The sequence below is a fragment of the Astatotilapia calliptera genome, chromosome 16 (genome assembly GCF_900246225.1).
Source record: "Astatotilapia calliptera chromosome 16, fAstCal1.2, whole genome shotgun sequence".
Lineage (NCBI taxonomy): Eukaryota > Metazoa > Chordata > Actinopteri > Cichliformes > Cichlidae > Astatotilapia > Astatotilapia calliptera.
In genome coordinates this window covers 14,565,577-14,581,513 of record NC_039317.1, presented here as the reverse complement: position 1 = coordinate 14,581,513, position 15,937 = coordinate 14,565,577, and the positions used below count along the sequence as shown (strand labels likewise).

General features: G+C 41.3%; 2 protein-coding genes across 4 annotated transcripts; both read right to left on the bottom strand.

Annotated features, from left to right (window-relative positions):
- Window positions 1-40: 40 nt before the first annotated feature.
- Window positions 41-4,638, bottom strand: LOC113007780 (rhodopsin kinase-like). Its single transcript, XM_026144709.1, has 7 exons — window positions 3,689-4,638; window positions 2,564-2,691; window positions 1,918-2,075; window positions 1,757-1,840; window positions 1,511-1,635; window positions 1,219-1,420; window positions 41-1,114 (listed from the first exon to the last, which is right to left on the bottom strand). Exons 1-7 carry the CDS (start codon window positions 4,385-4,387, stop codon window positions 825-827), a joined length of 1,686 nt encoding a protein of 561 aa, XP_026000494.1. The 5' UTR covers window positions 4,388-4,638; the 3' UTR covers window positions 41-824.
- Window positions 4,639-6,937: 2,299 nt separating this feature from the next.
- On the bottom strand, window positions 6,938-15,484 carry tfdp1a (transcription factor Dp-1, a). 3 transcript variants are annotated; one of them, XM_026144710.1, is made up of 12 exons: window positions 15,326-15,484; window positions 13,258-13,342; window positions 12,770-12,836; window positions 12,468-12,589; window positions 11,429-11,550; window positions 11,053-11,218; window positions 10,778-10,924; window positions 10,636-10,704; window positions 10,097-10,248; window positions 8,955-9,121; window positions 8,172-8,250; window positions 6,938-8,096 (listed from the first exon to the last, which is right to left on the bottom strand). In XM_026144710.1, the coding sequence occupies exons 2-12, from the start codon at window positions 13,267-13,269 to the stop codon at window positions 7,958-7,960; spliced, it is 1,242 nt and encodes a 413-aa protein (XP_026000495.1). In that variant the 5' UTR covers window positions 13,270-13,342; window positions 15,326-15,484; the 3' UTR covers window positions 6,938-7,957. The 3 variants fall into 3 exon arrangements, with proteins under 3 accessions (XP_026000495.1, XP_026000496.1, XP_026000497.1); XM_026144711.1 differs by lacking the exon at window positions 15,326-15,484 and adding an exon at window positions 14,147-14,218; XM_026144712.1 differs by lacking the exon at window positions 15,326-15,484 and adding an exon at window positions 13,983-14,056.
- Window positions 15,485-15,937: the final 453 nt, after the last annotated feature.

Genomic DNA, 15,937 nt, shown 5'->3' with positions numbered 1-15,937 from the left:
TATAACCATCATTAAGCAGAAATGAAGTTCCTGACTCAAGTTTCAATAAGCTATTTTATTTGCCAGATTTGGGGTGTTTTGTCCCAAATATTTGATATTTCAACTTCAGTCCGACAGTTCTTGAAAATAAATAATTTTACCGTAAACATTCATCCTATACTCATATTTGTCTCACACTATCTAGACTACATAAACTTATCAAAGTGACTCTGCGCTGGAATAGTCATAAAACCATCGAAAGTCATCAAAACCCATGAAATAAACCCCTTAAGAAAAAGAGTTCCACAGGCACGAGACTTTGCATCTCTGATGTGTTAGCATTTAGTATGTATTAAACACTAAGAAAAAAAGACACCTTCTATTAAGTGGCATGAACCCTACAGGAGCAGATATGCAGCTCTTACATGGTCAACATGTAACTGTCACTTAGCACCAAAGATAACACATCACTAAACCCTGGCTCCAAAATGGGATTTTTTTTTAATGCATTTTAAATCTAAAAGCTTTACAATAATTCATCACATATACATATAAAGAGAAGTAAGTGAGCAGGTTGATGGTGAAAGGAGATGAGGGGCAGAAGACTGAAGGGACAATAGATGACAGATGTCAGCAATTTGGAATTTTTCAACACCTAAATCTATGATCAAGTTCATTTCAGGCTGGAAGTCCGCCTCCAGTCTATTCTTGCTGTTCCCATGTCGACATAAACTTTTTCAGTGTGCGATCACAAAGTTCAGAACCGACTGGTGTCTCTCATGGTGTCTTCATGCCGCATGCTCTAAAGAAACGAAAGTCTGTGCAGTTCACGCGTGTTAGTGACTCTAAGATAAGCAACACGTCGATGACTTTGGCTGCTCTAGTATGGACTCCCTGCGGAGATCGTTGGGGATGGTGCCTTCAGGGCCCCAAACGTTGAGCTCTCCGTAAATTCCCATCTCGATCATCTCCTCTTGCCAAGGAATGGAGATGTTGCCCGTGGAGAACTCGTCAAAAAAGTTCTTATCAGGATCTTCCAATGCCACCCCCTTCACAGAGGAGAATGCCCCGACGTCATCCAGACTTTTAGCATACACCACTTTGGGGTCAGGGACAAAAGGAGGAGGTAGAATTCCTGAAATAAAGTGACAAATTTGAATTAAGCACCACATTAAATGGTTAGTGGCTTCAAACTTTTTCCTAAATCAAAAAGATCTTGAGCAAATATCGAAAGGTTACCTGCGTTCAGTTTCCTCCAGTTAATGCCGCTGAAAAATGGATGTGCTCTGATTTCGTCACAGCATCCATTCTTAAAACCCATCCTCTGATCCACCTCCTTGGCCAGCAGCCCATCACACAACGACTTTGCGTGCTCACTAAAGCTGTCAGTGTAGGTCACCACCCGAGTTAGCATACGCTCTTTCATCTCCTCACGTTCCACCTGAGAAGAAGATCAACAACTTCTAAACCTCTTCTTTCCTCTGTCTGCTTTCTTTGCACAGAAAGTACCACCTGCAGTTTAGACTCTCACCTTCTCTCCTCTGTTTCTGAACGGATTCTTAGCAGCCACGAACTCATATAAAGTCACTCCAAGAGTGAAGTAGTCAACGGAGGAGTCGTACTTTTCTCCCTTTAGCATCTCTGGTGCCATGTAACCTGCAAAAAATAAAAATAAAAACAACGACAAGATGAGCTACAATTAAAAATTAAACCTGCAAGATTACCCTTAAACGTGAACCTGCATACAGATTTCTCAGTGGGTGCAGATGAGACCCACCTGGAGTCCCAGCATAGCCTTTTGTCATGGTTTTGCCTTCTTTTAGTTGCACAGCAAGACCCAAGTCAGATATACGTACATTCCCTGTTGTGATTTAAAAAAACATATATTATTAGCTCATAATCATATTATTCTCCAAAAATGTGATTATAATGTATTACCGTCATTATCAAGCAGCACATTTTCTGGTTTGAGATCTCGGTAGATGATTCTTTTCTGGTGGAGGTGCTCCAAGCCCTGGATGATCTGGGCAATGTAAAAACAGGCTCGAGGCTCATCAAACCCTGGGTTGTTTTCATCCACCAGGTAAACATGGTACCTACAGGGAACAGATAAGCCAAGGCTAATTATTAAAGGCCTTCAATATGCACACATTTGCAGTGTTTTACATCTTAAGCATGCCCATACGCTGCTGGTTCTACGTGTGCAGACTGTAAGCATTAAAATTTGATTTTCTAGGATTAAAGGATGTTTGCTTTAAATAAGAAAAAAAAAAAATCTATTGTCTTGCTTTCTAAGTAATCTGAGCTAAAAAGGCAAATACTTTATATTTTAGCTGAAATTGTGCATAATCTGACTCTGCACTTGTTACACTAAGTCTGCAGATGAACACTGACACATCTGGGTGAATGTCATTTCCAGCACATTACAGCGGACTTCAACATCTCTGTAATAACCTTTGCTTCGCTGGCAAAGGAGATACTTAAAGATTATAGAAGTTTAGGCTGCAACTAAAGCAACAACATGCTAATAAGGGTTAAGGGGTGTGTGCTACAGCCAGATGTTCATGCTTCAAAACAAAGTTACTTGAGATCTCCTCCATTCATGATGGTCATGACCAGACAAAGCTCCTCCTTTGTCTGAAAGGCGTATGCCAGCGACACAATGAAGCGACTGTGAACCTTCTCAAGAATACATTTCTCCACCAACGCCCCCTACAGGAAACAAATAGGAAAGACAACTTTGAAAAATGCTCACATGCCATCTTTTAAATTAAGAATAACAATGTGAAACTAAATGGATGTTTCGTTGCTCAGGTTGAACCAAACTGTAATGTTTGTCTCATTGTGTGTGCCATTTGGAGGAGAGGTTCAGGTATACACTTCAGAGAATGACCTCGGACAAGTCAAGGGCAAAATGCAACAGCGCCAAGGAGTTCCCTTCAGAAGAGCTTTTCCATAAAGCTCCCAGTAATCACTCTATCCCTGTCTCAGTATTTAATACTGCAGGCTAAAGCCAAATGAGACAGAGGCAGGGACAAAGATGATTAGCACCATTGCAGCCCTGCTCAGTGGAAGGCACTTACTCCAAAGTATAAATCCAAAGGATGCCACTCATTACACAGTGATAAAATAAATAACTGATACGGTCAAAACTAATTCTACTTTTAGGTTGTTATAAAATTTCTCCCTTAGAGCTTCCAATTTCCACATCTCATTACATGGAGAGAAAGCCATTTCATTTTTAAATATATTTATTACCATCCAGCTGAAACAGATATTATAAATCTGCAAAAGCTCATTAGGGTCTGAAGTATGTTTTGTTCGTTTTACCTTGTTTACTAGTAGTTTGCAGTAACTTTTACTTCAGATAATACAAAAAAGAATGAACAGATGAATTATGCATGATTATGTCAGTGTGTTGTGTTAGTCGTGGCAGTTTACTCGGGTAGTAGTTCAAATATCCCCAGATAGGAGCTGCATTATGAAAGCCATGTTATTATATAAATGTATGAATAATTATAATCCTGTTAGAGGAAATACTCTGCCTGATGAGATCTTCTACGTTGTTGATAAATGTTTTCTCACAAAGTATTTCGATGCTGTGATTTTGCCCCCATTTAAAATGGTTTTCTTCCACCACTGGGGGAGGCAAAAAGCCAAAGGCATGTTCAGTAAATGAGCATCGAGCAAATGACATTAATTCTCTCACCTCGTAGCCTTTCCTCTTCTTCAGCCTCTTCTTGTTGAGTTTCTTACAGGCGTACAGTTTTCCCGTGGCTTTCATCTGACAGGCAGACACCTCTCCAAACCCACCTTTCCCCAGCACACGGAAATCGAGGAACCAGTCTTCATCCATGGGCTGCATCTCCAGCCATTTCCACTGCAGGAACCTCTTCAGGTACATGCTCTCCAGGAAGAAAGTGTAGGGGGCCTCGCGCAGATAGTCCAAAGTCTTGGCCAGCGCTGCAGAGAACAAATCATCACCTACAGCCTCGAGGGATTCTTTCACCTTCGTTATGATGTCCTCACTGAGGAACGGGCAGAAGTGTTTGGCAGAGGGGTCCATGTAACGCTGAACTAACTTCGAAGCTTTTTTTGCCCTTTCAGAGTCCTCTGCCAGGTCATAGTCCTCGATGTCTTTCCACAAGCGACATGCCCCGTGATACTCTTTGTTTGCGTCCAAGAATTCCCTAAAGAGACGTTTGCCAATTGGCTGTTCAACACAGACTGAGTCAAAGGATAAATCTAGGGTGTCCTTCAGACCCTCGCACACAGTGATGTGGGGCAATTTGAGGCGAGAGTGGTACTTTTTATCCCGAGCTGCTGCTGCATTAGAGCCATCGATGCTTCCACGAGCATTGATGTAAGCAGAATTTGCTACCACGGTTGTGAGTCCTCCGATATCCATGTTGAGGGTAAGTGACTGTTAAGCAATGCAAAAAGAAGACATCGCAAAGAGAGAAAGGCGGTGAACGGTAAATGCTGCCAACTAACGCGCAGGGGTGAGGAAGAAAAAGAGGACAGGCTGAAGCAAGACTGAGAGAACAGGAGACAGATCACAGCAGAGTGGCAGAGGGAGCATGAGAGACAAACGGGAACTGGAGACTGAACTAGATCCCAGCACACTTTGAGCACTGTACCACCCTCTCTCACACACACACACACACACACACACACACACACACACACACACCTGAGTCAACACCTTTCAGTAATCCATTAACACCCCAATGCCCCAGACAAAGTGTGCGAGCACATGCTGGAACAGAACAACACAAGCAGCATATATGCAGGATATCACCAGTCAACTGGCAAACCAGTTAGCAGTTCATACAGCCTATAAGCACCACTCTGCTTCACATTAAAGCTTCAGTTTGAATGAGGAATAATATTTGAGATAACCCAAAAGGCCTACCAAATGCTGAAATGCACTGGGATGTTTTTAACAGCCAATAGGGTTTTGCAGCATAGGGAAAAATATTAAAAGTTTCAAAATATTGCATTTAAAATGGAAAATATGGCTAAATACTAAATGTAAGGCCAAGAGAAGTCTTTGAGATCACTCCATTAGCCACGAGTCAGCAAAGAAACACTGTTTAAAGCAGGCCCTACATAAGGATGATCCTCAGAAGTGTCTTATTTAACTTTGAATGGCGATATATCTAGTTCAGGTTGCAAGAACAGTGTGTTCAGTCCCCCAGGTTCCATTATGGACGGAAGGAATTTGCTTTTTCTTGTTGTCGGCAATTTATGAGATCCTACCCAGAATGTACCTGTCTAATCCTGTCATTTTGTCATAAATCAAGCAGGTAAAGGCAACACGTTCAAGTATAGCACTTCTGGAAGCTGCTGCTGGAAACGGCAGCTTTCAAATTCTATATGTTCAAATGAGCCCTCAATGCAAATTAAACAGGCCACTCTTTGACAGCAAAAAAACAACAACAAAACAACAACAACAACAACAACACAAAACGCACTAGTGAAAATGCTTTGTAAACAGAATAAAAATAGAGTGGGATGATCACAGGATCCTTTCCATGGTAAAGACAAACACCACCTATCCTGTCAAAGGAATGGTCCCTGTCTACCATAAAGAGCCCATGAAAGAACATACAGACTTGACCAAAACCATCTACAACAAGAACATCAAAGTAGCGCCTAATCTGGCTCACAATCCATTATGAATATGATCATGAGAACAGGTTAAAGACCCACTGGGTGACAGCTGTGCACAAGTAAAAACTAACTAGCACTGTAGGAGAAGTAGTGATTCTTGTGAACTGTGGATGGACAACTGACCCAAATCATACTGAGGAACAGCACTGTTGGACAGTTACAACAGCAGCCTGTAACAGAATGATGGGAGGGAGAAACAAAACAAAACAGGATGGACGAGGCGTGGGACAGAATATGAATCGAAGCATACTACATAATCCAAACACAACGGAGGCAGTGTAATGTATGGACATGCATGCTTCCACTGGAACTGGTTTCACGACTGTTTATTGATGATGTGACAAAACACAGAAGCAGCAAGATGAATTCTGAATCGTACAGAGCTTTACTGTCTTCAGCCAAACGCAGCAAAGCTTAAAACAGTGAATTAAACGTTAATGCAAGAGCAACCCAAATGTGTTTGGACAAAGGTAAAGTGGAAAGTTATGCAATGACAATGCCAAACCAACCAAATTAGGTAGAAAAACCCACGAACAAACAATCGAAGGAGGTTGGGCAAGACATCAAAAATGGCAAAACTCATTCTTTGTAATATCCATAGTTTTATAGATTTCAGTCATTTGTAATTTTTCTTTATTTTATTGGAAGTTGTCTAATTTCATTGGGGCCCATGTATAAAATTGGTGTAATTTTACAGTTTAATTAAATTTAAGCAAACTCCCTCCAACCACATCTGTGTGTTATTTTGTATTTTTTATGGTGGATTCCAGAGCCAAAATTAGATAAACTGTTAGTCTTCCAGGATTTCTGAATTAAAAGAACTCAACAGCTCTAAACAAGTCACAGGATCCGGTTTCTCAGAGAATTAACAGATGCTAAAATAAATGCTCCCCCCCCCAATATTCCAGTATCTGCAGTGTATCCACAGTTTTTGGCCAAATCTAATTAAAAACTGCTGACAGAAAGCAAACTAGCATAATGTAAGAACCAATCACACTGCAGCAGCATAATCATTGTCAGGCATCCTTTTCCCAAGTGTTAGGCATCCAAGCAGTGTATCCCTTGTGGTTTTCTTTTGACAAGCAGTCAACTTCTTTAAAAACCGAGCTAGTTTCCTTCCCCAGTTCTTTTAATAGACAGGGTTGAGACAACGACCCAGCTAGACGTTTCTAGCGCCTTCTGCTCACCTCTCATATTACTATTTAAGCAAACTTTGTTTCCAACCCAACAGACAGTCGACCTTACCCCAACCCCAGAAAAATCATGAATTGTGGATACAAACTTATTAAAACAATCTATATTTAATTTGCAAACTTATATTAGATTACAGAAAAAGGTATTTGGAAGAGTCAGTACACGTGTTGCTCAGTTTTAAAAGGGAGATCTTTGAAGGGTGTACATAAAGACCTATACAACCACACATTGTTACATCAATAATTTTTGTAGGTCTATCTTTACCACTGGCCTCTAAAGGAAACTATAAGCTACAATTGTTGTAGGATTCATATATGTAATTAACAAAGAAAGCTTATTTACCTAGGAGCCTGGGTTATGAAAGTCTTTACCTCGCTGCTGCCATTATTTTGTAAACACTACCAAGGCATTAACAGGGCGGTGATGGAGAATTCCTCAACTCTGGAATACAAATAAAACTAGCAAAGAAGATCAGGAAAGCAGCTGCCTACGGAACAGAAGGAAGCCAGCCCAAAAACAATCGGGAAACCATTTCAAATTGCTCAGAACACAAAACCAAAACAAAACAAACAAAGCATGACGAGATGTGATGGAGCCCCATACTGTGATGCAGTGGCATCTGTGTTAAGCCATTCCGAATCCATGGTGTTGCACTAACAACACATCTCACAGCAGACACTTTGGCCACCTTGGAACATTTTGATCATGTCTGCCATATGCAACTGCAGAAAAAAAAATTATAAGTCAAACGGGTACATTATACATTCTCCAACAGCAGTAGGCCTTAGAGTTGCTTTTTAGTGGGATGGCTTATTAAGAAGTGGATTAGACAAAGACTTCAGGTGGCAGGGACAAAGACTACAGTTCCCTTGGACGACACCTCCCACTGAGCTGTGGTGCAGGTGACTCAGGAGCAGAAAAAGGTGGGTGCAAACACCTCTGTTCTTTTAATTTTCATCGACACCCCTGAGAAAGCCAGACAGAAATACAGGTAAACAGGGCGGAGGGGAGAAAAGAAAAAAAAAAGCACACACGACAGTGGACTAAATTCCCACGGTGAGGGTGGTTTTGAAGACTGTGCTTGTTGGAGTGGCGAGGTGTAGGGAGGTTAGTCTTCATCGTCATTCTCATCGTACTCATCCTCATCGTCGTCATCCCCCATGTAAGACACTGGAGTCTCCACACGAGACCCGCTGTAGTGAGAATCGTTTGAACTGGACGCCATGGTGCCATCAGTGCAGCCATCACTGCATAAGAGGATGGGGAAATGTTAGAAAAAGCAGTGTGCACATTAGAGCTACATCACATTTAGCAACTCTTACCTGTTTGCAGGGTAACGGGCTCCATTAGCAGAGGAACCTCCAGTGATGTAGACGTTACTGATGGGACCTTTGGCCATTTCTGGATAAAGAGAAAATGAATTAGAATGAAGACCTTCGACTATTTGCAGACCTGAGTGGGGATAAGAGATATAGAACAAAGGGATTCAGAAAGCACAATCAGATTCTTGCCTACTTTAACTGCAGATGAAGACTAACCCTTTGAAGCAGTTTCTGTCTAAGCTTGTTTTTCTCACCTCTCACTCTAGACCGAGTTGACGAGTTTGTAAACGTGTAGCTGTTTTTCACTCATTTTCAGAAAATGCAGACCTGGTAGTTAGGTCAGATCATCATACCATAAGCCGCACTGGAGGTTTTTTTTTTTTTTTTTTTTTTTAATTTATTTTCTTTATAAAGTGTCCCAAGACCCTGCCCTCCAAAGCTGCGATCCCCAACCTTTTTTGCACCACAGGGGAAAAGACCCAGGGAAACAGAGTTAACGATAAAAATGATTAAAAAAAACAAAAACGATAGAAACTAATAAAAACTCTGAAAACCATAAGTTTCCCACCTGAGCCTCAACTCTTGCGCCCGGTACCAAATGACTCACGGACCGGTAGCGGTCCGTGGCCCAGGGGTTGGAGACCGCTGCTCCAAAGGGTCTTGGTCCAATTGTTTGGTCCCCATCCAAGTGTGATTACTGTGTTCACAACTGCACCAAGTACCAGGGGCGTAATTTCCAGGGGGGGTAGGGGGGCCGAACTCATAGGGATATTGGTCACTTACCTATAACATAAGGCTCTAGAGCTTTGGGCACCAGGCTACGTGCGATTTTCAGATCCTCTGGAGAACACTTTCCCACCTCCAAGCCGCAGGCCATGCCCATACGTTTTAGCACCTCGATGTCATCGTGGATCTCAAACATGCTGTCGAAGTTAAACAAATACTCGAACCTGAAGAGTGGAAAAATGGGAAAGGGTCAATTATCCAAACAAGTGTTCGTTCTAATTTTAAAGAAGATCATGGGTACCAAATCAAGGACAGAATACTGAATAGAATAGAACATGGGTCCCATTTTCAACACCTTTGGCTAAGAAGAAATTAGCCAAAGGTTCTTCAGTATTTTAGTTAGCCCGTTGAGGACAGCTACTAGTATTCCTTTCAAAATAAAGTTAATCTACAAAGTGGGGATTAGTTTAGATCAGGGGTGTCGAACTCCAGGCCTCAAGGGTCGGTGCCCTGCAGGTTTTAGATGAGTCCTTGATCCAACACAGCTGATTTAAATGACGAAATTACCTCCTCAGCATGTCTTGAAGTTCTCCAGAGGCTGGTAATGAACTAATCAGTTGATTTAGGTGTCCTGATCGAGGGTGATATCTAAAACCTGCAGGACATCGGCCCTTGAGACCTGGAGTTGGACACCCCTGGTTTAGTTGCATGTGGGAAGGCCTCATATTTACTTCTTCAAGTCAGCCACTAATCCTATACACACTGAAATGTTGAGTTAAAAATGAGGAGATTCTAGTTATTGTTATAATGCACATCTTGATACCACACTATAATGGCTTTGCACTGACAGAAGGCTTCCAAGCCTCTTTTAGCTTATTTGCCAAGAACCAGAACACAATTAACCTGCAATTATAGTTGAGTTTCCCACCTATGCAGCTCCAAGGTATTACATACAATCATGTCACATGGCTAGAAAAAATAAAGCAGCTTATGTGGCTGACGGGCTGTTGTCAAGTACATGTTGTTCCGCAACTATTTATTAAAGCCCTAATAAATACAGCCCGGTGAAGCACTACCAGCGCCTCGATGAAAATGTGAACACCTCCCCCACTTTTTGGATAATTTCTTCCCCCCCCCCCCCCAGTTACAAATTATTCCAAGTGCCAGCATTTTAAATAACAGAGCTGATGATCACACACTTGTCATTGGAGATGCTGCAGTCAATGACAGTTTTCTTGCTGGTGTTGACAATAATGAAAGGAAGGTGGATGATGGAGTTGGGAGGTGGAGGTCGGTTTGCCTGCTGCTCTGTCTGCCTATTCCTCTGAACCAGGTTCTTAAAAGCTATTTGCTGTAAGACAAGATCAAAGACAAGTTAAAACTCAAACAGCTGCAAAGAACTAAGTGTAGCACTACAGCATTCTTGGATATATTTATGCTTTTTTTTTTTTTTAATACTAATTTTTTCTTTTACATTGTAACAATTTTAAGTTGCCATTTTGCATGTGCTACTTGCATATATAGAGATTCAATGAGAAGAACTTCTGTTTATTACTGATTCATTATGATCCAGCATCACAAAAAGAGACAAAACGCAGACAAAAGCAATCTAAAGAGGCCAATCAGTTCGTGGGGTATTTATGAAGCGTCTTCTGCAGCCCTGATGCACAATTACCACTATAAAGACTATAATTGTAGCCCCCCTTTGATCACACAAGTACCAGCACTCAAATCCAACCTGCAGTATGAGCTCCTGAAGCTGTGATTGTTTCTGCTTAATCCTCTCCAGCCGCCTTTGTCTCTCCACCTACAGTTGAAATAAAAGCGTTTTAACACTGGTAACAAAAGCAGGAGTGACTGTCTTCGCTGTGCGTTTCTACCTCTAGGTTTTGGCACTCTTGCGCTGAGTTGGTGGGTAGACCAATCCACTTGATTTCTTTTTTCTCTTTAGAAATAATGTTCATGGCCATAAGCACGTTAAGTGCATCATAAACGCGTCGCCGAATGTTCTTCTGGTCATACACATGCTGAAATGAGAGAGAAAAAAAAGGACGCAATTCAAAACATTAAAAAATATATCTTAGAATTAAAATATCTTCATCAGGAGTAATCAGTCTGCATCACTGAGACAGTATCACACAGCGGCAGTGCTCACTGAGTCATTCGGTGACATGTGGTTGTCTGATGAGCTGAATTCTGCCACCAGTTCATCTGCCACTTCATTGTACGTGGTCACTCCTTTCTTCTGCACCTTCTCGCACACCTTCATGGAAAAATGCCTCAAGCCCTTCCCATTCTTTTCCCCTTTCTTCCCACGTTTTCTGCAAACATAAAAAAAAAAAAACGAGCCCACGTCACTATGAACACAAACACACTGATGTGTGGCAATCTGGCATTCACTTTTTTTTTTTTTTATTATTGCTATGAATAGCTATCAGACTTGACCCATTCTAAAATGCTTAGCTTAATCTGGACAGAGCTCACCAATAATGTCCCAAGCTTAAAATCTTAAGGGCAATTTGAAGCCTTACCCTGATGACCAAGGAGAGGCATCGGCTGGTTGACTCTGTGTGAGGAACTGGGAACTGGGTGTGTGTGGACTGTTTACCAAAATGGTGTTCGATACGGTAGGCCTCTGGGGTGTTCCAATCACCTACAGGAAGACCACAGAGAAGAAAAAGAACACACACTGATAGTCATGCTTTTGTTGTCATCAACAATGAGTTTCTCCTCTAAAACCTCATGTACTCAAATCTTGACATGTAATATTTCTTCTAAAGCCTCACACTTAAATATTTTATGTTTAACTACAAGAACCAATTCACACTGAACATAAACTCAAGGTGGGACTCTGTTCACTCTCTTTAGGACGCGCATCTTCTGCTGATTTCTGTCATTTTGAGGATACCTTGCAGAAAGCTATAACTACCCTCAGTGCAATAAGGAATGATTTAAATACATTTGGCCTTGCATTAGATAGCTGACAGGTGAAGCAGTAAAGTTAAATGACAGTTATTTCATTTGACAGAATTTGACTTTGTAAGCAAAATATTTGGTTTGTCATGAAAATCATCATTGGCGATTGTTTGAATACAGCTTTAAGGGAGAAATAAGACATTTTTAGAATTTCACTCATTTATGATGACTAATAAAAACCTGATGCTGAATTGGGCTGATGACAGTTAAAGACACAGCTTTAAAAAACTGCATCCCTAACAGCAATGTGAGGCATCTTGAAGACGGGTGATCTATTCCTTTAGTAAGGTGATATCTAAGCTGATTTCCGTTATGTATACATTCCTTGTACATAATGGGATGATGGGTGTAATCCTGCTGACTGTAGAGTTGATGAGCTTAGGATCAACTGCCTCCAGCTACCCTCTCCCCGGTCACCTCACAATGATAATGGAGGGGGCTTATACAACATTCATATAAAGCAGAGTAAAACCCTACAAAAATTCATCTAGCTAATATTTAGCAGAGCCAAAGCATTCTTTAAATTTGCTGAGGGTTTCTACGCCTTAAGAGAAAAGAAACCACATAATGCTGACTTAACAGGACCTCACTCACCATGTGTGGCACATTTTGCATGTGTGTAGCGACGTTCACATTGGATGGCCCAAGGGTTTTGGGTAGTAGCTGTTTGGCCACAGGGGCAGCTGTGGGCTGGACAGTAACCAAGGACAGGACACCTTATAGGAGACATGAGAAGATCATTAATGAGGGAAGCTTTTGAATGAAACACCATTGCCCCCTATTGTCCACCTACCAACAAACAGCTCTGCTGCCTCTTAAACTAGACTGTACATGTTGCTTAGAAAGCCCTGCATATCACATATGCACAATTTCTGTAAAATATACATAAAATATACCTTTACTAGGGCTCAGATTCTGATCGATGAAAACCTTTAGCTCTCCATTGGTTTCAATTAGACCAGCCTGTAAAAGAGAACAACTTAATATACTACAGAAACCAAAGAATTGAAGACGAGTCAAGTTAAACAAACTCCATACAGTAGAAGCTACTTTTGGCTGATGCCTTATTTACGAATGGTCACCGCAGCGAGTTGCACAAGTTTGATTTGTCACAGTTTTAACGCCGGATGCCCTTCCTGATTCAATGGAACTATGTCACCTTCCAGGACCTAACAGGGGATCTTTTGTAAGGCAAATGTATAAACCACTCCACTATGAAGTCACTAAACAAATCCCACAGTCTATTTAAAGAGAAAAAGAAAAGAAAACACTACAAGACTAAGTGCAGCCAGTAAACTGAAGGACCCAAATTAGCTACAGTACTTAAGTGACACCGCAGAAATAGCCTGATGTTTCTCATGAAACCATGTATATATTTACTTACATCTTTAGCCATGATCCCAAAGGACCGAAAAGAGGTATGCTTTAGGTTAAAAAGACTTTTCTTCTGCCAGTCACTATTCAGACCCCTGCAAACAGAAAGAGAACAAACTATTACTTAAATAATGACAAAATTGCAGTTTGACCCAAACATTATATTTCCCAATACTGTTTCCCAAGCTAAGCTGTGTTTCACTTTGTTTTGGAGAGGAAATTTAAACTTATTTCTGAAGTAAGGCCCATCTGGTCTGCTTGCTAAGAGCACATTGTAGAAAGCTAACTACATCACCAATGTTAGCGTCACTGTTTGTTTTATTATCCAAAATGCGCAGACATGTACGCTTCTCACACCAATCTCACGTGAACGAGCCACCGAGCAGTACTTTTAAGTGTTCTTTTTATGCAGGAAACCATATTAAGCCATCCCTTGATGCTCACAACTTTTACTACGCTAAGTGTGCACAAGGCCTACTTCAGGTACCGAGCACGTCCGGAGGAGAGGCACCGTCCAACTTCTGCTACAGGTCACGCAAACAAGCGAACTTCATCACAACAGCGCTAAACTGATAATGTCGCAACAGAGAAGGCACTATATGGCTCCAGGCACTGTGGCTGCATGATACTGTAACAGCGGTCATATTATATGTCGATTAGCACGAACAATCTTTTGTTGGACGCAGCTAGCTGCTAACAGCTAGCGGTAGACCCAGCTTGCTGGTCTTAGCTTACTAGTTAGCTCCTGCACGCTCTGAGACGATTCATGTAGAAATGTTGCGATTATTGGTTCCGTGCTGCAGATCCCAGCTACACTTCAGCATGGGTTAACACTTAAAATAGTGAACGTGCCTTTCGCACGATGAATGAGCTTCACTGTGGTGACTGTATGCGCTTACGAGTGCACTTGTCTCCTCGACGGCTGTTGTTGTTGGCATTTGAGAATGGAGGAAGAGGAGGTCTAAATCCCCACTAAACAGGAAACAAACTAAGAAATGTCGAGATACTTTTTAACAATTATATAGTTAATTTGAAGTACGAAATAATGTATTCACATTGAGTATTTCACTTTTAAGCTTATTTTTTAATACAACAAGCCATGACAGGATTTGCATAACTTGCTGTGTGCTAGCTGTACAAAGAGTGATCGTTTCCAAGTCAAAGAGACTGAAAAAGTAAACAAAGTTTGCCATCGATGCCAGCAAGGTGGATTTTATCCAGACGATAAATTTTTTTGCCACAGTTAACCACAACTTCTAAAATACCAGTTGCAGGTAGCCGTATATACTCCGTGAGTTGATTGCGTTTTATTGTCAACCGCTGACCTCCTTTTGCCAGTGTAGTAACCAGTATCAAAACACATAGCTAACTAATGAATAACACGCTTTGTTGTCTGGAAGTTACATTTAAACCCTCGACTTATTAGTATTACCATTATTATTATTATTCCACGCATTTAATCGCGTAACCTTTCTTATTTGTTCTTAATAAAACACGAAGAGCCTTACGAATACTTTCCTGACGCTAAATTCACAGAAAGGTGGCCATTTTGAGGTGTCTAAAACTTAAATATTAGTTTTTATAAGGTTCGCTTCCAAACGAACTGTTGCATATGGATCCAATACAAGTACGTTACTGTAATCAGGTCGATTACAATCATCATGAACCGCAAAAACTAGCTTTGCTCTTCACTTCGTTACCGTCAGCTACATGCCGTAAGTTAGCGACTTGAAAGAGGATATATTAAATGCAATGCAAAAGGTACTTTACTTTATTATTAAAATGTTTATTTTAACACTGAGCTAGCTCGCGATTGCACTTCAAGAAGTAGGTGCTTCAGCGCTTTGTTAGCCCACTGACTAGCTAGTGGGTTAGCACAGAAGCTAAACCCCAGCTGTCATCGACAACCCCAGAATTAGCTACAAGTTTACCTCGACGGTTAGCTTTGTATTTATTGGCGGTAACATTTTTTTTCCTATATACTTAACAAACAATAGACGGTCATACAGATATTTAACGTCAGTGCTATCATATGCGTCAGCTGAGTGACAAGCTGCAGTTGAGTAGATGCTGCTTACCGGTGCACCTTACAGGTTAACAGATCGCTCGCTAGCCTTTCCTATCGACTTTCCGTTAGCCTTGCTACAGCAGCGTCTCTCACAATCTGATCTTGGCGGTGCCTCGCTTTAGTGGAGCTTGATTGGACAGCACAAATGAGACGAAAGCAAAGCGGTCAAAATAGTTCATGCCCACAACCTGGAGCTCTTTGGATTGGTGGATACCAGAGCCCTTGTGATACATGTAGCGCCGTCTGCTGCACAGGAGTGCGCCATAAAAAATGTGTTAATATGACAAGACGTGAAATAAGTAAGGGGTCAGAGTATCGAAGGTTTAACACAAAGTTAGTTAATCTCCAGGGATGCAAATCTGTTCAGTTAGGAAGCCATGAGTCATTGTGAAACAATTTCACCTGATTTGGTGCAAATAACAGTGATAGCAAGTGCACTGGAGAGGTCTTAACACTCACTTTTGTCACTGTTAGTGAGCCATCGTACAAATGCAGGAGATTTTCTTTGCCCCCACTCCACCCACACACACACACACACACACACACACACACACACACACACACACACACACACACACACACACACATATGAATTTGAATACAATCCACTCACAAAGGACTA